Source organism: Micromys minutus, assembly GCF_963924665.1.
Source record: "Micromys minutus genome assembly, chromosome: 11".
Lineage (NCBI taxonomy): Eukaryota > Metazoa > Chordata > Mammalia > Rodentia > Muridae > Micromys > Micromys minutus.
Window position 1 is genome coordinate 42010791 of NC_137980.1, and position 26329 is coordinate 42037119.

The 26329-nt window shown below is 50.2% G+C and overlaps 1 protein-coding gene across 12 annotated transcripts in view; it reads left to right on the forward strand.

Annotated features, from left to right (window-relative positions):
• ZMYND8 (zinc finger MYND-type containing 8) overlaps positions 1-25217 on the forward strand; it is a 93374-nt gene extending 68157 nt beyond the window's left edge. For 5 of the 12 annotated variants that reach the window (XM_080925651.1, XM_080925658.1, XM_080925657.1 and 2 more), the window contains 9 exons: positions 3380-3781; positions 5928-6118; positions 12347-12427; positions 14394-14472; positions 15191-15430; positions 16736-16896; positions 17759-17825; positions 22314-22397; positions 23756-25217. In XM_080925651.1, the coding sequence (XP_080781777.1) occupies positions 3380-3781; positions 5928-6118; positions 12347-12427; positions 14394-14472; positions 15191-15430; positions 16736-16896; positions 17759-17825; positions 22314-22397; positions 23756-23904 (1454 nt within the window). In that variant the 3' untranslated portion in view covers positions 23905-25217. The remainder of the gene's footprint in view (positions 1-3379; positions 3782-5927; positions 6119-12346; positions 12428-14393; positions 14473-15190; positions 15431-16735; positions 16897-17758; positions 17826-22313; positions 22398-23755) is intronic. The other 7 variants (XM_080925660.1, XM_080925652.1, XM_080925662.1 and 4 more) reach the window with 3 other exon arrangements.
• The last annotated feature ends 1112 nt before the right edge of the window (positions 25218-26329 follow it).

The following is a 26329-nucleotide window of genomic DNA, read 5'->3' on the forward strand; positions in this document are numbered from 1 at the left end:
GCCAGGGATGACCTTGAGTTCCGATCCCCCCCCCCTTCACTTCCCATGTGACAGGATTAGTTATTCACCATACCAGATTTAAGAGTGCTGTCGATGGAACCCAGGGTTTCACAACTAGGACAGCGCCGTCCATTAGGAATTGTGCTTCCATTGAAAATGGAAGAGACCTCATTGGGCACCCATTGGACATGACAGTCTGTCCCATGTGTGTTGAGGTACCTGAGCCCTGGGATTCTCTCTGAACTCTGCTCCTTACAGTGGAGGAGACATAGGTACAACTCTGGCCTCTAGCCACCAGATGGCAGGAGCATCCGTCCATCAGACATGTCTCCCCCTAGTGGGCAAAACCTATCATGCCGAAAAGCACAGCCTCTTGAGGCTTTGTGCAACAGTGGGCATGCTGGAAGCCTCCTTGGAAGAGGCAGGGGGATGCCAACAACATCCAGCAACGTTCAAGAACCCGAGTGGTCCATCAAGAGCTGAGGGATGGCATCACTTAGGTACGGGACAGCCAGGTTTCATTCTTTGAGTGTGTCTTGTTTCTGATAGAGCTAACTAATCTCCCATAGTAACCAGGAGTTAAGGCAGGAATCTTGTGTCCCCTGCATTGCTGCCTGTCCTTGCTAGACCTTGAGAACCTTTTTCCCTGTGGGGTGCCTACCTGGGTGGTCTGGAATCTCAGTTGTTAATAAAGACTGATTCTGTGATGGGGGAGGTAAGGAAGCGTGTGGTTCCTATTAGGCTTGTTGAAGGCCTTAGAAATCTGTCTGGGGTAGAGAACCTGCTTGTTAGGTATAACCTTTCCTCTGTGTAAGGACCGTGGGACTCCGCTTCTCCCGAGACACTCAGAAACATGCTTTTTTTAAAAAAAAATGTATTGTGTTTAGGTCAAAGGACAACCCATGATTCAGGCCTCTACCATGTGCATCCTGGGAATCTGACTTAGGATAGCATCCCTGGTGGCAGGTTTCTCTGCCCAAGGAGAGACCTTGCCAGCTTTAGAATGCACCTTTCGCTTGATTTGCCTTCTGCGCTGGCTTAGGAGAAAGGTTTGATATACAAATATGTATTAGTGTAGGTGTGGTAAACCAAACCTCTAATCCAAGTACTTGGAGGTAGAGGAACCCCGAATAGGGAGTTCAAGGCCAGCCTCGGTTACATCAGACCCTGTCTCAAACAGAACAGACCAAGCAAAATGTGCTGTCCCGACTTGGGGAACATGACCTAGAGCTTTCATTTCCGAGAACTTCCTGTCAGTGAAAGCAGAAAGAGCCACCGAAAATGGAGTTCATAGTTTTAAGAAACGGTTAGCAGTTAGGCAAAGCTGTTCCTGGATTTGGTGTGTGAGGAAGCAGCTGAGATCTAGCTCAATGGTGGATTGAGTTAAAGACGATTCTAGAACACAACACAATCAGAGCAGTTTTCCAAGGTCTGAGGCAAAACTTACTTCCACAGGATGATTCCCCGATGCCCCCCGATGCCCCTCGACGCCCCGCCATGGTGGGTGGATGGTCTTTCTTAGAGGTGACACTCTAGCATCTTTACAGCCATGTTTCCTCTTCTCTGGTTGGTCCTAAAGGGAAGGAAGGGCATTGTGGAGTGTGGCCACCCAGCCCAAGTGCTGATTAGACTAAAGCCTTTACGTGACTACCTCCCTGTGGGCATGACTGCCTCCCTGTGGGCGTGTCCATCCTCACTGGGCTCTTACAGATGCAAAGCTCTGATCTGCAGTTTACTTTTGAATGGGGCTAGTAGGCAATCTGCATTTCCTTAAGGGTGATCCTCAGAGTTCCCTAAGACAATAGGATTTCCCGGAGCTTTCAAGTCACCCCGCCCTAAACCCCAGAATTGTCCCCATTGAAGAAATTTCTGGAATTCATCCTACTGAGGAAGTTTCCATACTCTTTGGTTAACAAGCCATACCCGGCCAAGCAGGAACGCCAAGAGTGAGGCAGGCTAGTTAGTCAGCAGTGATAATGACTTTTATATCACAAGCAGCAACCCAAAGCCAACATAGATGCTGCTTCCCCTTAGAACCCTGCTAGGCACACCTGCCTATCGTAGGAGGGGCAGGTTCAGAGACAGGGTCTGGCCAGCCAGCCCTGCTTCCCTGCAGCTTTCTGAACTAGCTTGACTGAACTCTGGTCTCCAGAGGATCAGGATGCTAATCAGACTGGAAACCTCCTCGGAGGAGTTAACTCTTCTCTTCTGTTCTCCTAGCCTCTTGTCACCCAAAGCTTGCTCAAGATCCTAACTGCAAATTACCATGTGTTTCTTCTGGTGATCTGAATGTCAAGGGAAGGGGAAGGGTCATTCTCCTGTAATGTCAAGGACTGGGGTCCATGATGGCAAAGCCCCCTTGTAACCATGTTTGGAGTGTGTTTTCTGAGCACCTTGGGTGGGGATGTAGTGCAAGCAGGCACCTCTGGAGCCGCTACCATCTCTTCTTCATAAGCTGAGTACCCTGCACAGGTTCTTCCCCTCCTGCCCCCAGCCCTCCCAGCGCCAAACTTAAGCCCAGGCGAATGCAGACGGCTAGTTCCCCACCATGAGCTGCATCTCCGCCCCCAACTTAAAAGCTTTTAAGAAAACTTTTTTTTTTTTAAAGTTAAACCTGTTTAAGACTTAAACTTGATGGGCACTGGTTGGTGTGCACGCCTTTAATCCCAGCACTCAGGAGGCAGAGGCAGGCAGATCTCTGAGTTCAGGGCCAGCCTGGTCTATAGAGTAAGTTCCAGGACAGCCAGGGCTACTTAGAGCCTGTCTAGGAAAAGAAGGGGACTTAAACTTGACCATTGCATGATAGGAAATGTGGTATTGTTTGCTATCCATTTAGGGCTGTGGCAGAAACATCTAGAAGGAAAGTTAGGCTGGGCAGGAAGTCAGGCTGAATGTGTGTGTGTGTGGGGGGGTCGTCTCAGGCCTGGGGCTGAATTCTTTTGTTAAAAGTCGAGGCTGCCCCTCCCTGGGGCTTTGTCTGGGTGTGGGGTAAGTGGATTTGGTGTGCACACCTTTGACCTTCAGGGTCTTGCACATCCTGACACTTTTCTAGCCAAAGGGCTCCTCTTCAGGATGGGCTGCAGTTGGGCTGTCCCTCGTTCCCCACTGCTAGGGCCACTAGGTTGATGGCTGGTTGGCAGGGGGCTGGGTCTTGCTCCCTTTTCTTTCCCCAGAAGGCTTGTAACGTCTTGATCTGGGCTGTGAACTCAGTGCTCAGTAAGGCATAATTCTTCATAGCTGTTAGAGAACATGTTCCTCCTTGGGTGCTCCAGGGGCTCTCTGAATTCCCTCCGTTGGGTTTGACCCAGAAGCGGCCTGCTGGGTGAAGGAATCCAAACCAGTTTCTGCTTGTTTCCACCCTCCCTGGCTGTTTCTATAGGTAAACCACCACCGTCCACTTCGGCAGGCAGCCAGTCTCCCCCAGAGACGCTGGTACTAACCCGCTCAGCCACGCAAGCACCCACGGCTGGGGTCACCGTGGCCGCCACCACCAGCACGATTTCTACTGTCACGGTTGCGGCACCGGCCACCGCCGCCACCGGAAGCCCCGTGAAGAAGCAGAGGCCGCTCTTACCGAAGGAGACTGCCCCAGCCGTGCAGCGGGTCGTGTGGAACGCATCAAGTAAGTTTCAAACGTCCTCCCAAAAGTGGCACATGCAGAAGATACAGCGCCAGCAGCAGCAGCAACAGCAGCAGCAGCAGCAGCAGCAACAGCAGAGCCAGCAGCAGCAGCCTCAGTCTTCCCAGGGGACAAGATATCAGACCAGACAGGCCGTGAAAGGTACCGCGCCCCCTTCTGTTCTCTGTGGCACCCACCCTCCTTTTTTGCCACACCAACAGGAGAAAGGCCACCCCTGTTTTATTTTTCCCCACATCCATATGTCATGGTCATCGCAGGCCTTACCGTCCCACATAGAATTATTTTTAACAACTGGCTTGCTGTTACTTTTTCCCTGATTTTCTTTTTGAGACTTTTTTTTTTTTTCTTTTCTTTTTTTTTTCTGTTTTGTAAAGGATACCAGTTTCCTCCTTACTGAGGGGACAGGGTAAATGTGTAGAACTTTGAGTGCTAAATGTGGGCTCATTCGCTGTCCATGTCACTGTCCGCCCTTGTGGAACAGTCATTAATTGTCGTGACGACTCTCCCAGTGCATGCGTATACACGTTTGTTTTTATGCCATATAATATTATACCATAAAATATTACCCTTTTTCTTTTTTCTTTTCTTTTTTAAGCAAAAATGGTACCATTCTTGACTTTTTTTTCCCCCCTCCCTCCCATCAGCATGTTTTAGAGGTCTGTCTGTGTCTTATTCTTTTGGACTGCTGCGCAGTATTCCCTAGTTTGTTTAAAGTGTTCCCCTGCTAGTGGGCATTTAGAATACCTTTGGGTTTTTTCCCCCACTATTAAGTTATGCTGCAATGAATATATCTTTGTGGAGTACGTCTTGTGAGCGTCTGGGAACCTCCAGGCACATTTGTGGGAAAGTCTTTGGAGAGTGAAGAATCTGTAGGGACAACGGTTTCCTTCCAAACCAGTGTTAAGGATGAGCTGGCCTCCGGGAACACGGTGGAGGCCGGGCTCTGTCCTGCACCTGATGGCTCCACCCAATTGTCTGAACCCAGATTCAGGAGCACCAACCTGGGTCTGGTTTCTTAGGGCTTCCTTCACATCCACTCTGTCCTTCCCGCATGCTCCTGCCATTGAAGCTCATCCCAGTGAGGTAGCCGGCCATTGCCAGGGACACCTACAGGGGTCTAAGGCCAGGTAGCTGGAGGAGGCCCGAGAAGCGGACAGGCTGAGGGCGAGCTCACTGATGTAGCGATCAGGGTGGAGGTGGGGTTAGGACAGCTCCTCGTTCGATTCTGTTTTCATACAAGGCTGTCCCCTGCGGATAGGGTAGGTGGCCTCAATGCTCAGACCTAGTGGCAGTGGACTCTCAGCTTCCAGACAGTCCCGTGTCATTGTTGTAAGGTGTATTTCCACTGGTAAGGGCTTTACCAGTTTTAATCAGTAAAGCGTCTGGGACAGACGTCAAGCAGTGGTGCTCCATCTACATGCCTTACAGCCTGTCGGGTCAGACTTTGATCAGTAGAGGCTCTTGTCACCTCCCGCTCACTGAAATGGCCAAGCATTGGTTTTAATGGCTCATAGCACTTACAGCCACAGTGGCAAGGGCCCGACCTCAATGAGTAAGGTACTGTTTGGCCACCAATTAAAATGATAGGCGTTGGCTTTAATGATCACGATGCTTGTTGGACTGTTAAAGTTGTTAGGTCACGGGTGCAGTTCAGTCGCAGAATGCTTGCCCAGTGTGCAGAGCCCTGGGTTCAGTTCCCAACACTGCAAAAACCAAGAATGTCAAGGACTGAGATTTTAATGAGTGGTGGATTCTTACCCCCTCAGGCAGGAAGTGGCTTTAATTAGTAGAACACTGGTTCAGTTGCCCTTGAGGAAGGGGGCCAGCATGGCTGGTGCCGGGGTGGCTGGCGTTTTCAAAGGTAGAAGGGGTGGCTCAGACCTTGTAATGAAAGCAGAGCGTCCGTGTGTGCTGTGGAGCTGTCTGGGTTTGCCGGGCTCTTATCTTCTCATAGAGATGGAAAGATAGTGGTCTCAGGTCTTCAGATGTTGGCTGCATCCGGCTGTTAAGTCCTTTTGGTAGCCTGATGCTTTAAGACTAGATAAGTCACCTAAACTGTACGGCCTCGAACTCTTCGAGATGTTTGCTCCAGTCTTTGTAGTGTGAGCTTGGCGCCTAGTCGAGAAGAGAGCTCAGAGGAGCCTGGCTTGAGCTCGGGCAAGGTGAGGGATTGGTGCCCGCCATTTAAAAGCTGAGTAGGGACTGAGGAGAACTCCCTCCCTAACCCGGCTGTGCTGGGATGTGCTTTTCCATATGGGTGGAGTGACCGACCCCTTTGCTTTCTTAGCTGTTCAGCAGAAGGAAGTCACCCAGAGCCCATCCACGTCCACCATCACGCTGGTGACCAGCACACAGCCGGCAGCACTGGTCAGCAGTTCAGGCTCTGTGAGCACCTTGGCATCTGCTATCAATGCTGACCTGCCCATTGCCACCGCCTCAGCAGATGTGGCCGCAGACATTGCCAAGTACACCAGCAAAGTAAGTAGGTTGGTGCTGTGGCCGGGGTGGGGCTGTCTTGGTAGTTTGTAAAACAGGCTGAGCTGCTAGCTTTACAGAGGGTCTGCTAGAGCAATTTGCATTTGGGTCTCGTAGCTAGTTTCAAGTTACATCTCTGTTCTAAGTTTTTCATGGCTAAGCCAGGGTTTGGAACATGCTACACAAGCTCTTGAACACTGAGTTTGTGTCTCCAGTGCAGTTCTAGATTCTGTTTTATTTTGAGGCAAGGTCTTCCTCTGTAGTCTAGGCTGGCTCATAAACATCTGGAACTACAGGTGTGTGGCCACCACTCCCCCACCTGGCTGTCCTGGAACTCCCTCTGTACACCACAGCTGGCTTTGAACTAGCCAGAGACCCGCCTGCCTCTGTCTCCTGAGCGCTGGGTCTAAAGGTGTGTGCCCCCACAGCCAGCAGGTTCGGTAATAGAAAACTGTGGTCTGGTGTTGCTTGTTTTTCTTGGGGAGACGTGAACACTTGTCTGTTTGGCTTGCGAGAGAAGGGATGCTGAACTGGGGTGAGAGACTTAATTGTGACACCAGCAAGGTGAGATGCCAGGGACCCAGAAGGGCTGGGGCTCCTGGGTCCCCTCCTTAATTCATCCACTCTCCAGGACCCAGTCCCTGCTGCTGGCCTGGCAGATAGGCCGGCCCATTGTGTGTGAACCTGTTGGGCTCTCTTAGTTGGGCAAGTCCTTGTGTGACCTCGGTTGAATAAAACATACACCTTGTGTTGTGGAGACCTCTGCTGTGTCCTGTAGGTGTCAGAGATGTGGTAATGGCCCCCAGGGCTCCTTTGGCTCTTGGCTCACCCCCAAGGACAAGGGGTGATACGGGTAGTAGGTGCTTGGTAGAGGTACTGAGTCTATCACTGCGGACTTAGTATGTGTTAGCTTACCGGGCTTATCTCTGCTAGTAATTTAATAGCTAACAAAAAACACTTGCCTATTTAGTAAGTTGCTGTGTGAGCAAAACCAATTTGTCTTTTACTAACGAGGCAGTGAGTATTTAGTGTGAGGGAATAGCAGTTCAAGCTTATGAGGATGCAGGTGAGAGATCTCCCTCCCCCTCCTCTCCCCCCCCCCCTCTCCTGTTTTGGTCTACTTTGTGTCAGAAACTGTTGTGTGGCCTAGCCTGGTCTTTAATCCTCCCAACCTGGCCTCCTGAGTGCTGTGCTGGATTATAGGCTTGGAACTTTTTCTTTATTTTTCTATGTGTGTGTGTCTGGGTCAGGGTTCAGGTTAGACAGAGTTAGGGTCAGGGTTGAGCATATCATAGTGTATTTCTTTTCCTCAGAGGCCTGAAATACAAGAGTCAGATCTCTTGTAATTTTGAGTTACCTATGGTTGTGAGACACCATGTGGGTGCACAGAACTGAACCCAGGGCCTCTGGGAGAGCAGCTATGGCTTCTAACCACTGAGCCATCTCTCAGCCCTGATTGGAATTAATAAGGTGTTTTTTTTTTAATTAAAAACATTTTAATCTACTTTAATTTCATGTGCATTAGTGTTTTGCCTGCATGTTGTGAGGGTGCTGGCATCTCTAAAACTGGGGTTACAGTGTGAGCTGCCATGTGGGTGCCCAGAATTGAACCCAGGTGCTTCAGAAGAGCAGCTGAGACAGCTCAGCAGCTGGAATTAATGAGTTTTATGTTAAAATTTACTGGGTTGAGTTTATAGTAGAAATGTAAAATTCTCGGTAGTGAAAGAAATCTAAACTTTGTATTTGGTTTGTATAACCGCTTCTTGCTTCTTTTCTTTTCTTTTTTTCAAAGATTTATTTATTCACTACATATAAGTACACTGTAGCCGTCTTCAGACACACCAGAGGAGGGCATCAGATCTCATTACAGATGGCTGTGAGCCACCATGTGGTTGCTGGGATTTGAACTCAGGACCTGTGGAAGAGCAGTCAGTGCTCTTGACCACTGAGCCATCTCTCCAGCCCCTACTCATTTTCTTTTAATTCCTCACTTGTATGTATCACTGTCACCTAGAACCTAGAGAATCCACACAGCACACACACAAAGACACAGCCCATCCACTTTGGTGAAGAGGGGATGGTAGGGCCTGAGAAGATGGCTCAGAGGATGAAGTACTTGCTGTGCAGGTATAAAGGTCTGGCTTATGATCCTGTCTCTAATCCTGGGACCCCAGAGCAGAGGTGGAATCCCCGGTTGGGAGACCCTGTCCTCAGCGTAGAAGGTGGAGAGGGATTAGGAAGTGAAGCCTGGGCATCCACACATGCACATGACATGACACACGTGCACATGGGGCAGGGAGACGTCACTGTAGGTAAAGATGAGAGCTGGAAAAGGGGAAATTGTGGTGAAGGTGTCATAGCTCTGGGTGGGCCGATTTAAGGAGGGGCCTCTCAACTGCCCGTCCACTTCATCACCACCCTCCACTGACTGAGCCAAGCTGTTTATTTTATGAAAGGGGGGGCTGCTTACTTAAAAATGGGTAAACTGAGGCTGCAGAGTGCATCTGCCACAGCTCCTGAGACAGTTGAAATCCCATTGCCCTGCAGTGTTCTTCTAACAGCCAAAATGAAGAATGTCCTCTTGGGGAGGTATTTTCATTGCCATCAAAAAACTGGACACAGTGACATTTGAGGGAGCCAATGAACCAGCTTGTCTTTAAGGTGACTTTTTGTGTTTGGGCACAGGGACATTCCATCTAAAAGTTGAGGTCTTTGCTTGCGTTTGGAAGTGAGTCAGTTGGCAGATTCATAAAGTTAAGTTTTGTGTTAGTAATGGATTGGCTTTAAGGCCGGTTGGTTTGTTTGTTTGCTTGTTTGTTTATATTAATGTGATGGGTGAGGAAGCCAGGACAGGGCTGTCACAGGTGCCTGACAAGGTCCGTGGGGCCCATGCTGGCAGCCTTGGGCCTGCATCAGGCAGGGACTGTCACTCCCCACACATAATTTATTCATTTGATACCCACTTTGGGCTAAACTTGAGGTTGCTGTTTTGTCTGTGGTGGTAGTTAAGTATGACGTGTTTGTTAGCATATTTTCTGTAAAACAGAACATGGATTTCCTTTTTGAAATTTTTTTCTATTCATTGTTGTTGTTGTTGTGTGTATGTGTGTGTGTGTATGTGTGTGTATAGGTAACTTGAGTTGTGGTCTTTTTCCATGTGGGGTTCCAGGGTCTGTCCAGCTTATTGACGAATGCCCTTACCTGAGGGCACCTATGGGCCTATTCTCACTCATTTTTAAAAGGCAGTGCACACTCTGTCTGGCACAAGTGTTTCTTTATGCATCATTGTCTAGGGATAGCCAAACCCTCCCCTGATTTTCTCCATCCATTGATAGGTGCACCCAACACATGGTTTTTTACCTGGGATCAGGAGCCTCTGAGAGAGAAGAGCTGTTGTGGGGATAGATGCTCCTGAGCCAGCTGGCTCTGTCCTGCCTTCCCACCGGAAACACAGGAGAGGCCCAAAGCCAAGGGTTCTCAGTTCCCTCTTCTCTAGTCTTGGGGCTGTGGTGAGGTAGGAGGTGGGAGGGGCTTACAGGTACATCAGTTGGTAACTGTCTGAGCTTTGCTGCTTCATGGAACCTAGAAGGCCTGTGATGGGCTAGAGAGAGGCGAGAGGCACTGTCTGGGGCATGCTGTAGATTTGAGCAAGCTTGATCTCAGGCCCTAAGGCCCCAGCGTGGAGTTACGGGCATTTCAATGTAGGTCCAGAGCATACAAATTCATAGAAACAGAAAGGGAGGGGGGATAAATGGTTCCTACTTGGGTGTAGTAGGGGTAAGGGGGGTGTTGGGGTTGTGCTGGAAAGTTTCACTTCAACTTGACACTATAAAGTCATCTGAAAGGAAGTAATCTCCATAACTAACGTGGGTCTGTAGGCAGCCTCTAAGGCATTTTAATGTAAATTAATCCGAATTGTGATTATCGACTTCTAGCTTCAAATGAATGAGACCCAAACTATGATTTATTTGTTAGGCTCTGTGCAGTTATGGGGGGTGGGTTACCCCTCGTCTAATTCTCTAACACTAGTCTGGCTACTACCCCAGCTGTGCTCCCCAAATACTTACTGTTTGAGTTTTTCTGGGTTCTTTCTGCTCCAGCAGTCTGGTGTTCTGGGGAGGCATTTCCCTCTGGCACATGTTGCTGGTCCATCATGACTAATGGCGGACTACTGTTCTCTCTGTCTTCTCTTCTTCCATATCCCTTCTCCCTCTCTCCTCCCCTCACCCCTTTTCCTCCCCTCCTGGTACTTACTGGAAACTCCTAGTCCAGAAACTCAAACTTCACACCCCCCCCCCCCCAATTGGCTGTTGCTAGATTTATTTAACCAATAGTTTTACATTGAGGAGCAAGGTTTAGCATCCTTTGGTGTATCTGAGGATCTGTATTTAGCATTTGAGTGAGTAGCAGCACCAGACCAACCCCCAACAGATGGGGGAGAGCCCAAGGCCCAGCCTATTGTGGGTGGTGCCTTCCCTAGGCTAGTGGTCCTGGATTCTATAAGAAAGCAGTCTGAAATGCAGGGCAAGCCAGTAAGCAACAAACCCTCATGGCCTCTGCATTAGCTCCTGCCTCTACTCTCCTTCTCTGGTTGAGTTCCTGTCCTGACTTCCTTTGATGGCTACAGTGATGTGGAAGTATAAGCCAAATAAACCCCTTTCTCCTCAAGTTGCTTTGGTCATGGTGTTTTACCCTCCAGTAGAAAGGAGAGGTAGGTCCTGTTTTGGGGAGGTTGTGTGTGTGTGTGTGTGTGTGTGATATTTGGGGTGTTGCTTGTGCTATTGTTGTCTGGGTAGCTTTAGACATGCTAAGAACCATTGAATGTGTGTGCATGCTAGTTAGCACACAGTCATTGTATTGCACACAGAAGCCAGCAGAGTGTGCACCGTACCTGGTGAAGTGGGTAATTTCTCACTAAAATGCACTTTTGGGTCAGCAAGGTGGCTCAGTGGGTAAAGGTTGTGCAAATCTGGTGTCTTGGTTAGGGTTTTATTGCTGTGAAGAGACACCATGACCAAAGTAACTCTTATAAAAGCAAACATTTAATTGGTGCTGGCTCACAGTTTCGGAGGTTCAGTCTATTATCATGGTGGGAAACATGGCAGCGTGCAGGCAGACAAGGTGCTGGAGGAGGAGCTGAGAGTTCTACATCTTGATCCAGGCAGCCGAAGGAGACTGTCTTCTATACAGCTAGGAGGAGGATCTCAGGCCCACTCCACAGTGGCACACTTCTTCTAACAAGACCACGCCTAAATCCAACTGGGCCACTTCCTGGGCCAATCATATTCAAGCCATCTGATCTAGGGGAGGAGAGGACCAGTTCCACAGAGTTGTCCTCTGACCTCCACTCAAACCACAAGGCTTTTGCATATCTACATACATATGCTTTCTAACAGTAACCTGAAGCTGGGCGGTAGTGGGATGAGCCTTTTAATTTCAGCTCTTGGGAGGCAGAGGCAGAAGAATCTGTGAGTTCAAGGCCAGCCTGGTCTACAGAGTGAGCTCCAGGACAGCCAAGGCTTCATGGAGAAACCCTATCTCTAAATATCCCCCAACCCCCCATTTATTTTGGTGGGCTGTGATATACCTTATTTGCTTCCCTAGCACAATGAAGATCTGGACTCCAGCTCTACCACTGAACTTTAAACCAGATGAGGTCAGAGGCCAGTCACCAGCTGCATGGTGCGGTAGGATCAGGCCTGGACTTAATCAAAACAAATAAACAAAATGAAAGCCCACCAAACAAGCAAAACTATAATTTGTTTGTTCGTTCTGAGACAGGGTTTCTCTCTGTAGCCCTGGCCTTCCTGAAATTTGCTCTGTAGACCTGTCTGGCTTTGACCTCAGAGATCTGCCTGCCTCTGCTTCCCAGAGTTCCGGGATTGAAGGCTGATTGATGGTGTGTGCTGCTACCACCTGGCTTTTTTTTTTTTTTTTTCTTTTCTTTTTCTGTTTTAAATAAAGCCACGAGGACAGAATAATCCCTTCCTTAACCTCCTGTGTTGACGCAACAAGACACGTGGGAGCAGAGTTTGGTCTCGGGTTTCTAGGCTCAGTGAGGGGCTGGTCTGTACACTGTAGATCTTTTACTGGCCTCCCTGGCTTCTACCCTTGGTTACTAGGAGCAGCTCCTCCTTGCTCTGTGACAACCTGAAGCACCCAGGGTCTGGGAGGGACACCGTCTGACACTTCACTGTGTTTGGGTTACTGGAGCTGTTTTTACCTCCCCAGATGATGGACGCCATTAAGGGGACGATGACGGAGATCTACAATGACCTCTCCAAGAACACCACTGGAAGCACGATTGCCGAGGTCAGCGGCTGGGGAGTTCCGGGGCCTGGGGAAGCTGGGCTTTGAGCATGGGTGGAGTTTGATTAAGTAGGTGGTTTGGGAGACTGGCCCTGCCTCCTGCCTGTGTCCTCTTAGATCACAATGAAACAGGACACCTTTGGTGTCCGTGTGGCCAGAGCTGTAGTCTCCTTCATTCCCCTTTTTACACAAGCACTTCTGGTGTGAGAATTTGTGTATCAGAGGCACCATAGCTTTGTGAGTAAAGGCAGTGGTTAAAGTGCTGAACTATTTACTTACAGAGTCACCTCTTATAAGTTATGAAGCTTTCTTTTAATTAAACACACACACACACACTCATACTTACACACACTCACACTCACACTTCCTCCCCTGTACTTCCCTCTGAGGCCACTCAGAGTGACCACCTGCAGTTATCTGTGGATCCCTTGGTCCTGTCAGTGGCCTGTCACCAGGCAACGCACTGGGAGGGGGTGGGCAGGATTTCTCTCGGGCTGGCCATGCATCCCAAGCAGAAACACTGATTTTCTTAAGACAGCAAGAGAGGACTGCGGGAGTATAGAGACCTCTGAGAGGCCCCCAGAGAAATCAGGGGAGATTTAAGAACCAACAAGCATGTGCAGCTGTGCTGGCGTGTTTTATGAATACCACCCTCTGTGATTACACGCACAGTGTCAGTCAAGCAGAAATCTCTCTGTCCTGGGAGAACCTTTTGTGTGTGTGTGTGTGTGTGTGTGTGTGTGTGTGTGTGTGTGTGTGTGTGTGTGTGTGTGTGTGAGGTGTGGTGGCCAGGGAAAGAGGATCTCACAAGTTCAAGTGGACAGCCTCTTTGCTGAGAGCTGGGATGAAAGGCGAGCACCAGTACACTCAGCCTTTTCTGTTCGTTTTGAGCTCTTGTGGTACAGTTTCTGGTTTATGCGTCTCTGCTGAAACCTTGGATCTGTCTAGGATGCCTACACCCCTTCCCCGGGCCCTGATCTTGCAGTATCTCCTCTGTGTTGACATTCGCCTGTTCATTCATTTGCTCAGGTTTGTGACACAGGTGACCCTTGGCTCCGGGGCATCCCGTGTAGGCTGAGGGTGTAGAGCAGCTACTGGTTGTCTGTACCCCTTGAGTCAGAAGTGCTGTACGTTGTGACAACTCAGAATGACAGTAGGCGTTATCACTGTTGTGGGTGGGCAGATTGCCCTGCTGAAAAGCAGCGTGGTTTTGGGTTTACTTTCTCCCTCTAAATGAGAGGCCCCAGATATATCTGTCCCACAAGATCCCTTTGTTCTTCAGAGATACGGGATTCGAAATGTCAGGAATGACGTGTTAGGCACCGGGACTGTGTGTGGGGTTTTGTGCAGTGGTTAGGAGTGGGTTAGATGGGTCAGTTCTCTCCAGTGTCTCCTACCATCCAACACAGGTCACCATGCTTGGTGCCAGGGACCCCCACCAGCAGAGCCATCTCAGCAGCTCTGTTTTTATGTGTTTTTTTAAAAAAAATCAAGGTCCCAATTCAATGTTAGATATATTGTTTCTATGAAAATACTTTCATCCTTGTCTTTGTGGTTTTCTCTCCTGCATTTTTTGGGGAGACTGGCTCATTTGTCTTGGTTTTCAGAACTACCGGTCCTCGAGAATTTGTGTGTGTGTGTGTGTGTGTGTGTGTGTGTGTGTGTGTGTGTGTGTGTGAGAGAGAGAGAGAGAGAGAGAGAGAGAGAGAGAGAGAGAGAGCAAGAGAGTGTGAGTGTATGAGAGGGTGTGTGTTTGTGTGTGAGTGTATGTTGAGAGAAAGAGGCTGTGTGTGGAAAAAGTGAGCTTTGTGTGTCTGTGTGTGAGTGAGTATGAATGTGTTGATCTCCCTACCCCCAGTCCTGAGCTGTGGGGCTGTGGGCTCAGAGCCAGGCTGCCTGGTAGAGTTGGGGGACCGGATGGGGAGCAGCCGGTGTGGCGGAGTCTCAGGCCCCTGTGCTCTGCCCGCAGATTCGAAGGCTGAGGATTGAGATTGAGAAGCTGCAGTGGCTACACCAGCAGGAGCTCGCTGAGATGAAGCACAATCTGGGTGAGGCAGGGGGATGTGAGGCTCTGGCTGCTCCCAGGCTGGGCCCAGATGTGAACTGGTTGAAAGGAGGCTGTTCCTGGAGGCAGGGGGATCACAGTTCTCAAGGGTCCAGCCTGGAGGAGCTGAGCGTCGGGTGACTTTTCCCTCTCAAGATAACTGTGTTCTCACTTGCCACCTTGGTGTGGGATCTGGGGACTGAATCAGGGTATGAGGCTTGGCCACAAGCAGCTTTACCAGCTGAGTCACATTGGTGGCCCTTTGGTCTTTTTAATTCAAGAAGAGCTTGTGAAGATTAGAGGAACCATTTAGCTTCAGTGTAAGGGTCACTTGTAAGTGTGTATGCTGCCTGGAATTCTTTTTAGAAATGAGTGGTTTGGTGGTTTCTGTTACCATAGCAACTGGCCACAGCACATAGTAGGTGCTGTGTATGTATTTTGGAATCATTTGAAGGGTTTGTGGGATTCTTACAACTTGGGGTTACGCGGGGTGACATCACTGGGGTGTAGATGATATCCCCTACATACTAGGCACGTCACTGGCGGCATGACAGGCTATGAGATTCAAGTGATGAATGTCCCAGCTGGGTTACTGGCCCAGGGCCACTGAGCTAGTAGTGGGGGCCATTTCCAAGTTGTGTCTGTGTGAACCTGAGGGGGTCAGATGCCCGGTGTCCTCTGCTGTGTGAGTAACGGATGCAGCTGGTGTCCTCCTCCTGCAGAGTTGACCATGGCTGAGATGCGGCAGAGCTTGGAACAGGAGCGGGATCGGCTCATCGCTGAGGTGAAGAAGCAGCTGGAGCTGGAGAAGCAGCAGGCGGTCGATGAGACCAAGAAGAAGCAGTGGTGTGCCAACTGCAAGAAGGAGGCCATCTTCTACTGCTGCTGGAACACCAGCTACTGCGACTACCCCTGTCAGCAGGCCCACTGGCCGGAGCACATGAAGTCCTGCACCCAGTCAGGTAATGTCTGTGCACCTGCCTGGGAGGGCTGCACGGTGGGGCCTCTGGGGTGCTGAGAGACACTCACCCGGGCTCTAGCCACTGAACAGCTGTTGCTCTGACTCACAGGAGATGCAGACCTGAAGTTAAATCTCAAAACTTCAGTGTCTGCAGCCATTGGCAGTCACACTAGCGGAGCTTTCGAGCTGGTGATTCGGCACTGAGTGGTTCAGTGATTGTGGGACCACCACCCCCTTCTTTTTAAAGACTATGTCCTTTATATACAGTGTCCTGTCCGCATGTATGCCCGAATGCCAGAAGAGGGTACCAGATCTCATTATAGATGCTTGTGAGCCACTACCAGGTTTCTGGGAATTAAACTCGGGACCTCTGGAAGAGCAGCCCGTGAAAGCTCTCTTAACCTCTGAGCCATCTCTCAGCCCCTAGAACCTCTGTTCTTTGAGGTGATAATGGTTCGCTGCCTCAAACAGGATGCCGTCCCAGTTCTTAGGTTAAGGAAGGAGTTTAGTTGGGAAGGGACACCCCTGGATGTCCCTTGCTGGCTGGGAATGGGCTCTTTCTCGCCAGTGTCCCCACACTAGAGAATGTGAAGAGCCCGGGAGACGTGTGTTTGCTGGGGACTAACTGGTTGGTTATGGAGCCCGCCTAGACAACCTCATCTCCTTTTGGATGGAAGCAGGAAATATCACCTCCTAGCAGTTCCAGTGACTTTGAGTAGGGTAGTTAGGGTTTATGGTTAAGTGACTCAGGGGTTCTCGCCACTGTGTTTGGTGACATTCATTAGGAGGAGGCCTCCATGTGGGTACTTCTGCGAGATAGTTAGTTTCTGACATGACAAGCTGGACTTTCTTTGTGGCATGGTGACATCTTCCGTTCACCCAGAAGTTCTGTGCCCCTCTCAAAGAATGCTAATCTCCCTCGCTCTGTTTCAGCTGGGCTGGGCGGAGGTGGATCTAAGCCTAGTGGGAGACCACAGGCTTCCTCGGGGGTCATATCCTGGCTCCCCACAAAGTTTCCTTTGCTTTGAGGACATGTTCTCAGCAAAATGATTTAAAGATTGAATCGCTCAATATTGAAAGGTCTATTTTCAAATAAAGCTTGGAGCTCTGGGTTTTGGGGTCGGAGGCCCGTGTGAGATCTCTGGCTGGGTTTGGAAGGGATGGAACCTGGTGGGGTTGGATCAGGACTGAGCTGCGGGGGGGGGGGGGGGGGCTCCAGGGGTAGCACAATTGTAAACTGGGCTCCTGAACGTTCACACAAGGCTTGAAGCATCTCATGACTTCCCTCGTTCTCATTGGTACCCAGCTACTGCCCCTCAGCAGGAAGCGGATACCGAGGCAGGCACGGAAACAGGAAATAAGTCATCCCAGGGCAGCTCCTCCAACACACAGTCAGCACCTTCAGAACCAGCCAGCACCCCCAAAGAGAAAGAGACGTCAGCAGAGAAGAGCAAGGAGAGTAACTCGGTGAGAGTCCCCCACTGACAGCCACCTTGTGCTAAGGACCCTTTCTGTATCTGCTTGGTGTCCCTCGCTGTTTGGGTTTATCTGGGTGGAGGGAGAATGGTTCTTTATGGCAGTGTGGCCCCCACGCCCACCCCAGTAAGAGCATGGGGTGTCCAGGTAGTGTCTATGTGGGACCTTTGCTCTGTAGAGTTCCTCAAAGTTCAGAAGGGTGTTCCTCCTGAGGAAGTAAAATAGTGTCTCTTCTGCCGACCCTGTATGCCACCAGCCACTCGTCACTATGGAGGACTAGAAGTGTGGCTGATGTGATCAAGGACCTGCTCATTATAAAGTTACTTGAGATTCAAGTGGCCAATGTGGCCAGTGCTGTCACACTGGACCATAGGGCTCGCAGCTGCTTACTTCCTGTGGGGTATGTGATAACAGTCCAATACATGGGCTATTTTAAGGGTCGTGGTTACTGACCTGTGCTTACACTTGCTGCTGTGTGTTTCAAGAGCCCAGATCATTGGGTGGTCAGTAAAGACCGTTTTGAGTATTGCCTCCTAAGAGACTAACATGAAATAAAAAGATTTTTGAGCAGTATACACCTTCTTTGCACAGCAAGGTACTGGGTAGGTCCGAGAGCAAAGCAGGGGGAGTAGTGAATGTAGTGGGAGCTGAGACAGCAGGGATAAGTGGGCGATCCATCCAGTTCTGGCTTGTTGGATCGGGCAGGCAGAGCCAAAGGTGTGTGGACATCCATCTGCCCTGGCTCTTGTCTGATCACCAGGTAGAGGCCTCTAAGGTGTCTTGGGTGGGGGGGAGTGGTGCGCCTTCCCATGATTTCCTGGGGTTCTATCTTTTTGTTTGTTTTTATTTCTAGACCCTGGACCTTTCTGGCTCCAGAGAGACGCCCTCCTCCGTTCTCTTAGGCTCCAACCAAGGCTCTGGTATGTAGCCCCAGTGGGCACATGGGTTTAGCATATCACTTTGGTCAGGTTGGGGGAAGTCTGAGGTTTGGGATTTTTTTGGCGTACCTTGGATGGATTTTGGTGAAGGTATGGCTAGGCAGGGTGTTATCCAGGTACCTCTTGTATTGGTTGTGTTTACTGAGGGCGCCCTTCCTGGGGACACAGAGTGATCCCCTCGTGTCACTGAGGTCCTCAGGGTATATTTGGTTCTTGAAGATCCTCAAAGCCTTTCGCATGAAGGTGGTGATGCCAGAACTTCTGTGTTCAGCTTCCTCTGGGATCCGATACAAGTCGTCTTCCTTTCCTGGGAGCCTTGGGTGTCTTGTTGAGTTCTTCTGAACTTACTTCTAGAGTTCTGAGCCAATACGAGTGCTCTCCTGTTGTCTCGGCCCCAGGATCTTTTGTCCCTTGATTTCCTGTGGCTGAAAACTAAAAGTTAAGACTTTTCTTGTGTACAGCGAGTGCAGAGAGGATGGTCACTGTCTGAAGGCTGGTGGTAAGGAGGAGATAAACTCACAGTGTGATGATCCCAGGCCTCTGGTGAAGGAAGCAGCCCCTCCCCCACTGTCCCCTGCAGTTCCAGCCTGTCTGCTGAGCTGAGCGTAGCTGCTCATTCCATGACAGATGGTGATGTTATTAACATCTTGGCTTGTTTTGAATTGCAGTCTTTGATCTCATCATCCTCCTGCCTCAGCTCATCATCCTCCTGCCTCAGCCTCCTGAGTGCTGGAGTAATGGGCCTGTGCCACCTTTCCTGGCTTGAGTTCTGCTCTTCACAAAGACAGTGAGCTGGGTTCTACTAGCCATGGAACCTTTTTTTTTTTTTTTTTAATTAATTATGTTTGAAGAGATGCCTTAGGGATTTTTCCACTTTTCAGTGATGATAATGAAAATAAGTTTAAAGTGAAAACAGGCATGGTGGCGCACGCCTTTAATCCCAGCACTCAGGAGTCAGAGGCAGGTAGATCTCTGTGAGTTAGTTCCAGGCCAGCCTGGGCTACAGAGTGAAACTCAGTTTCAAATATAAACAAGGAAAGAAGCCCGAGCAGCACTGTAGGGATGCTCTAATCCTAGAGTGCAGCCAGCACTATTCCACTTAGGAACTACCATTCGGGACTCTGGGAGCTGCAGAGAAGGTAGAGCTGAGGACTGACCCAAGGGACCCCCTTAGCAGGTCCATGCTGACCTGGTGGCTGTCGGACATCACAGAACAAACAGCCAGATGTGTGGCTGGTAATGTCCCAGCAAAGCCCGGCCTGCAGACGAGCTTGTGTGGCCTGGGCCTGTGGGTTCCGTTTGTTGCCCTTTGACTTATTGACTCTTGGTTCACAGGGAAGAGTGGAAGAAGACCTTAGGTCTAGGAGGACATGGCTGTGTGTGGGGGAGGGAGTCATGAACTCCAAGGAGGTGCCTCTCTGTTCTAGCCTCTGAGAAATCTTGCTTTGGCTTAGGTGTCCGAGCTAGGGCTTCCACGCAGGTGTTCCTTCCCAATGTGCCAGGTGCAGTGGGTAGCACCCACAAAGCCACTGTTAGTGGAAGCCAGAGACAGTTGTACAGGCCATGCCGTGTGGCCTTGGTTTATCCAATCTCAGCGTTCCCTTTTACCCCCTCCTGTCAGCCATGTCTCCCTGGCCCTCTTCCCATCAGAAACTCCGATCACGGAACCCAGTCTCCCAGGGTCCCTGTCTCCTCAGTACGTACACCTGGCAAAGGCCCGGTTCCCATAGCTTCCTCAGGCTGCACCTGAGCCCCTGAGTGAGCTGGAGAACATCACCCCGGCGAACAGACAAGTCTTCATCACCCTGGGCACAGTTTCTCAACTGCTTGGTCACCTTACTAAGTCCCTACCAAGGTCCTCTGCTTCCCGACTCCGTGACAGCAGTATTCAGAGTTCTCGGTTCCTGTGAGAACGCCTGCTTGGCTTTCCCTGCCTCTGTATCCTCATGAGCATCAGGTGCGGGTGCTGTTCTGAGCAGACCCGCTGACGATCTGCCCTGTTAGTCAGACTAGCTCCCCGCACCTGAGCCGCCTCTCTGCTGTCCTTGCCTGCTGAGCTGCCCCGCCTACATCTTCCTGGGGAGCAGTGATAAATTCACCAGTGTCTTCATGCCACGCCTCTCATCACTGATAAGAGTCACGGTCAGGTCTGTGTTGTCCGTCATGGAAATGGATGTCAGACCCTTGAGCTCACGCACCTGAGGGGTGGGAATGGACTTTTTCCTGTAGGTCATTTAAGTAGTGCCTTTGGTTCACGGTTACTGGATTGAACAGCACAACCTGACACCTGCCCACTCTGCTTCCCAGCCCAGTTAGAGCCTCCTTGGCATCTCACCTCCATCTCCCTCTTCCCACTCCCCATCCATCTGGCTTCTGTGCTGGCATGTCACCATTGTCTTAAGAGATAGAGCCAGGGGCTGGAGAGATGGTTCAGCGGCTAAGAGCACTGACTGCTCTGCCAGAGGTTCTGGGTTCAATTCCCAGCAACCACATGGTGGCTCACAACCATCTGTAATGGGATCTGACGCCCTCTTCTGGTGTGTCCGAAGATAACTACAGTGTGCTCATATAAATTTGAGAGACAGCGCGCACACAAGCCATCCATTGGGGCATAGTGACACATGCCTGTATTCTGGAGGCTGAGACAGGTGGGTCTCTGTGAATCTGAGATCGGCCTGGTCTACAGAGTGAGTTCCAGACCGTCTAGAGCTACAGAGTAAAACCCATCATCGGAAGGGGGTGTGGGGGGCGCAGATGGAGAGACAGGAGGCTGTGACAAGCAAGGGTTGCCATATTTACTTTTCTTACAGCGCTGGGTGTGGCTGCGATGCTGGGGCAGACCCCAAGCCACCGTATGCTAATCTGCTGTTCTTCACTCTGAGCCCCAACCCAGCTGACATGTTCTGACATGTTCTCTCAGACAGTGCCCGGGCGGGTGGAGACTTCAGAACAAGCCTTGTCTTGAATATCTGGGGTAAAGAATGAGGTCGGGGTGATAGAGAGGTGACTCAGTACAAACAGGAAGGCCTAAAATGTACACCCATGTAAAAGGTCTAGTGAGACAGCATGTGCCTGTGATCCAGAGATCTCTTGAAGACTCACTGGCCAGACATGAGTTTCAGTGAGAGACCTAGATTCAAAAATTTAAAAAGTAGAAATAATTGAGGAAGGCATTTATTGACCTTCAGACTCCACCCTCACACTTACATGTTACATATACACACACCCCACACACTTACATGGACACACACACTTCACATGTGACATGTACACCCCACACAATCACGTTACATGTATACGACACACACTTCCCCAGGCCTTTTGTGTGGTATTGAGGATTGAACCCAGAGCTGCATCCGAGTGGAACAAGGGCTCGCCACAGAGTCATGTCCCCAGCAGCATTTTGTCCTTTAGGCAGACTGTCCTTGCATACAAGTACAGAAGCTGAGATCCAGCAAGGTGGCCTCACCTGACTCCACTGCCACACTGGCCCTCTGGGGACTTCCACAGGCCCGCTTCCTCACCTGCCTTTAGGATGTATTGGTGAACTTTGCCTCCCTGATGTCCGATTGCTTTATGTGCTCTGGCCACACTTGGCTGAGTGGAACCTGCCTTCCTCCCAGCCTGTCAGGAGAGTCTCGGCAACTTGCTCTCTTTCTCCGTGTCTGCTCGTGGTCTGCTGGCATCAAGACTGAGAACACACGTGTTCCGCTGGCTTTTCTCGTCTCCCCTCTTGTTGTAATCCCACAGTTCATTTGTACTAAATATAATGCCGCTCAGTACCTAGGCACATGGCCACTGTGGTGATATTTCTGTCTCCTCTTCTCCTTCCTCTCAATTCTGTTTTCTCCTTCTTCAGGATATTCTTTAATACACCCCTTCTACTTCACAGTTTTTGGTTTCTAGGCACTTTTGCTCCATAGCCAAGGCTTGCTTCAAAGTCATGAACCTCCCGCCTCAGCCTCCTGAGGGCTGGGGCAACAGGTGGAGAAACACACTTGGCTTGTCTAAGGATTTGGATAGAGTCTGTGGATGTTCCTTTATTGCCGCCTAGAGTTGAGCCAGCTGGTCCCTGCCAGTTGCCCTCCCTTGTCCTCAGTGTGCCCCTTTGCCAGCCTGCCTGGCACTCTAGTGCACCTCAGTGCAGCCTCAGTTTCCCTGCTAGAACCAGGCTCTGGTTCAGAACATTGCTTTCAAAATCCCAAGTATTTGTGGCTTGCAAAGTACGGGGCTGCTTTTCATGTCCCCGTATGTCACGTGTCCACCTTCCTTCCTTTGTGGTGCTGTGTCCAGCGACCCTGTTTGTGGTTTACATGAGTTTTTTAAAAGCCCCAGTCACCTCTAAGCACATCCAGTTGAGTGGCCTTCTTGAAGGAACTGCTAGCCCGTCAGTGACCGTGGGTGTCGGCCCCTGGGGTTGTGTGGAATTTTAGCTGTGACAGATTCTAAGGCTACCTGTGCTCTCTTCAGTTAGCAAGAGGTGTGACAAGCAGCCTGCCTATACCCCAACCACTACAGACCACCAGCCGCACCCCAACTACCCAGCCCAGAAGTGTAAGTATGACCCTGTCTCAGGGGAGCTGCTGGGAGTTACTCCTGGCATTCAGAAGCCGTGTGTGTGTGTGTGTGTGTGTGTGTGTGTGTGTGTGTGTGTGTGTGTGTGTGTGCGCGCGTGTGTGTGCTTGTCCTGTGCTTTGAGTGTTCTCTTCCTCTGCTTTGTCAGTCTTCTTGTCTAGTCCTCTTGCTGCCTTTGCAAACTGTCGTAGGCTCGGCCTTCTAGAGCCTCTGTTCTGTCTTAGCTGGACACTACATCACCCCTGCCGTGATCTGCCATGTTACCCAGCATCCTGGGCCCAGTCCACTTGAGCCTCAGGCCTACAGACCTTGAGATCTCGAGTTCTGTTTCTTTCATGTCCCCACTGGTCTTGGCTCTCCCCACAGCTGGAAGGACTTGGTGATGTGTGACCCCATCTATGTCACCCCCTTGAAGACTGCATAGCGTAAGCGCCGGGAACAGGAGCGGACATAGACGACATTGGAGCCTTTAGAACACTGCCCCCTTCTGGCTGAACATAAGTGCAAAGGGGCATTTTTTAGTTTATTTTATTTTTATTTATAGTTTATTTCTTTATGTGCACTGAGAACAGGCAGAAGTGTAGTCCGCCAGGGGCAGCAGTGGTCCCTCACTGGCCTCACTCCATCTTCAGCTTGATCCTCCACAGCTTAAGAGAATTAGAGGATCTGGGAGCAGCAAAGGGATCTTGGTGGCCGGCCATTAAAGCCATCATCGTGCCCATAGTTTGGGGCTATTGTCCTCTTCTGAGATAGCTTCTGTGGCTCTTCTTTTAGCTTCTTCTTTGCTTCCTCAGCCACCACCTAACTTGTTGCCTGTGTGTCCTCAAAGCCATCCTAGGCTTCAGCTGGGATCTCATCTGTTACCGACCCTAACATGGTCCTTACTGGGAGTCCACGGAGGCAGTGTCTGGGAGGGCTTAGCCGTCTCATCTGGTCCTTGTTTCTCCTCTTACAATCTCTTCCTGGTTTGGATGTGAGTCTCATACATTAATCAGGAGTTCTGTTAATGTAAGGAAGACCACATATGCCAGTTTCTGAGGGTCTTTCTCCAAGAATCGAGGTCAGAGACAAAGTGCGTGGTCCAGTCATCTAACAGGGCAGGGGTTCCCTGTCAGCTGGACACCATCACTGTCAGCTTCACTCTGCAAGTGTGACACCTTGATCTTCCAGTTAGCTGTAGCTAAAGCCTAAAAGTCAGCTGCCCTCTGTGCCACAGCCAAGGGATCTCAGGGGCAGCTGTGGGTGTGGGACGTCTGGAGGGAAGGTGGCTCCCCGGGGGAGATGAGTTTTGAGGAGAGGTGGGGAGAGAAGTTGAACTTGCTGCCTTTCCTCCACAGACCATTCCCGGAGCAGCAAGGCGGGTTTATGGAGCAGCAGCGAGGAGAAGCGAGGGTCAGCCCGCTCCGACCACAGTGCAGGGACCAGCACGAAGAACCTCATCCCCAAAGAGTCCCGGGAGTCTAGGCTAGACGCCTTCTGGGACTAGGGGTGCGTTGTGAGCCAGACACCTCCCTGTGGGGGGAAACAACCCAAACAACAGGAAGCAACAAACTGGAGAACCGCCACCTTTAGACTTTCCAACTCAGGCTCTGCCCGTGGGCTTGGCTGCAGGACAGCAACTTGACTCCATGACTTGACTCCACCCCAGCTTCTACGTGGCCGGGACTGCTCTACCCTGTGAGCCAAACACTTTAGGTGTATGTAGGTACACTTTGTGATGTCACTGACCTAGCGTACCTTTCTTTTTCATATCTATACTGACCTTAACTTATGAAAGAAAAACAGGTTATATATATAAAAAAAATCTACAATTAAAAGAATGTTTTGATAACCCAGGGGCTGGTTGGTTAGCCCACTGGCCTCACTGTGGTGTCAGGGCTGGGCCCAGGGATTGCTATTCTCACATAGGCCCTTGTCCTTGGATACCCAGGGGAGGGAGCTACTGTCTCCACAGCACACCATGATTGGGGCTCTCAGGCTGTGCTGGACCCGCCACACCAAGCCATCGGCCCCTCACAGACCCTACACGACGATGTTAGGAAACACAGGCTTGCTGGGCTCGAAGGACACGGAGAGAAGAGTGTGTGGTGTTTCCAGCTATGGTCCCTGAAAGGGCAAAGCAGCCTCCTGTTTACAGAAGGTCCACACGAACAATCCCTGTGGTGTCTTGAACACACACACACACACACACACACACACACACACACACACACACACACACACGTTCGTACAGGGAGACCCTTTCTCTCTGCTGGGTTTTTTTCCCATAAGTACTCACACAGATTTGCAAAGCAAGGACTCAAAGGCAAGGTGCACGAGGAGACCACGCGAGCCCGGGATGGAGCATGTATGTATTATTTATATGCTGGCGTTCTACGTTTTTATGTAAGCATGAAACACAGGCAGTGTGAGAGAGAGCCAGGACCCGACATGCTGTCCCTTAATGCTACGTCTGCTGTAGTTCCATTTTGTATGTTGTGTAAAACGAGCATCGATCGAAGCAAAAGGTGATGTGTGTATATCAGAAAAAAAATTAACTGTATATCATTCCAGAACATTCCGTTGTACATTTTAGTCTCCGTTTACTTTCTCTTCATTGTTGATAAGAGAATGCAAGCTGCGCCTCGTCCAGCTAGTTTACCCCCACTAGAGAAGAAAGGAAGAAATGCTAGAAGAAAACAGGAGAGAGAGAAAATTTGTGAATTGCGGTCGTCAAAAACAAAACAAAACAAAACAAAAAAAAAAAAAACAATCTAGCCTAGCTGGCCTTATTTGGGAAGCGTAACTGCTTTTAGCATATGGGAGTATTTTTTCACATTTTCTTTGTATAAAATTTGTATTAAACTTAAATATCTTTTTTGACGATGGTGTTTCTTCGTGACTGAGTGGTGTTCTCTCGAGGTGATGATCTTTTGGGTTCTTATCCTTTGACATCCCAAGTTTTTCAGATTCTTAACCTTTAAAAAAAAAGAAAAACCCTTTTGACAAACGAGTTTGGTCATGCCAGTCTCCCTCGGGTCAGGGTGTGGCTGTGTCAAGTTTGGATGGCCAAATACAAGAGGCAGGTCCCCCTGAGGTCCTGGGCACCCTCCAGGGACAGGGCCTGGGCTGGTACTTTCTTACAGGCCATGGTAGCTGCAGTCTTCTGAGGCCAGGCACAGGGTTGAGCTCAGGCGTGGGGGTGCACCACCAGAAGCAACTGGCACATCAACCTCTGGCTCTAGCCCTAAGGGTCCACCCTCAAAGGATGAGGTTTCCCATGGCCTTTTGGGTAGAGATGCCCATATCTCTGGCCTGGGGCTCATGCCTGCGTGGGCAAATGCTCAGGTGTGGATCCCAGTTGGGTGTTAGTTGTGAGGGAGAGGGTTGACCTGTTCCCTCTGTGTCTCCAGGAGTTAAGAGGGTTATTACGGGGCCACCCTCAGAAAGCCACCTCTAGGCCTTCCTTTCCTGAGCCCCGCATCCCCCACGCTTTCCATGTAGGAAAGAACTGACTGCCTGCTCATGGAGTAGGAAAATGGTGGGGCTTTTAAAAGTATGAATTCTAGCCTGGGAATATGGCTCAGTTAGCCAGGCATGCACAAAGCCCCGAGTCTGGTCCCCAGGGTTCCATTAGATGAGGTATGGTAGCACACATCTGTAATCTCAGCACTTGGGAGGCAGAGGCAGGAGAATCACAGCTTCAACGTCACCCTTCGCTAGGGAATGAGACCTGCCTGAGCTCCTTGGGACCCTGTTTCAAGTGAGTGAGCAATTCAATTAATGCAAAATTTGATATATCTTTATCCGACTGCCAAAGGCAGTCACACGAGTCCTTTGAAAGGGGGCTGTGTAAAGGCCCTTCCAGCCACCCAGCTTGACCAGTGTCCTTGAATGTCCCTCGGAGTCCAGCTTTTTACACAGTGCAGGCT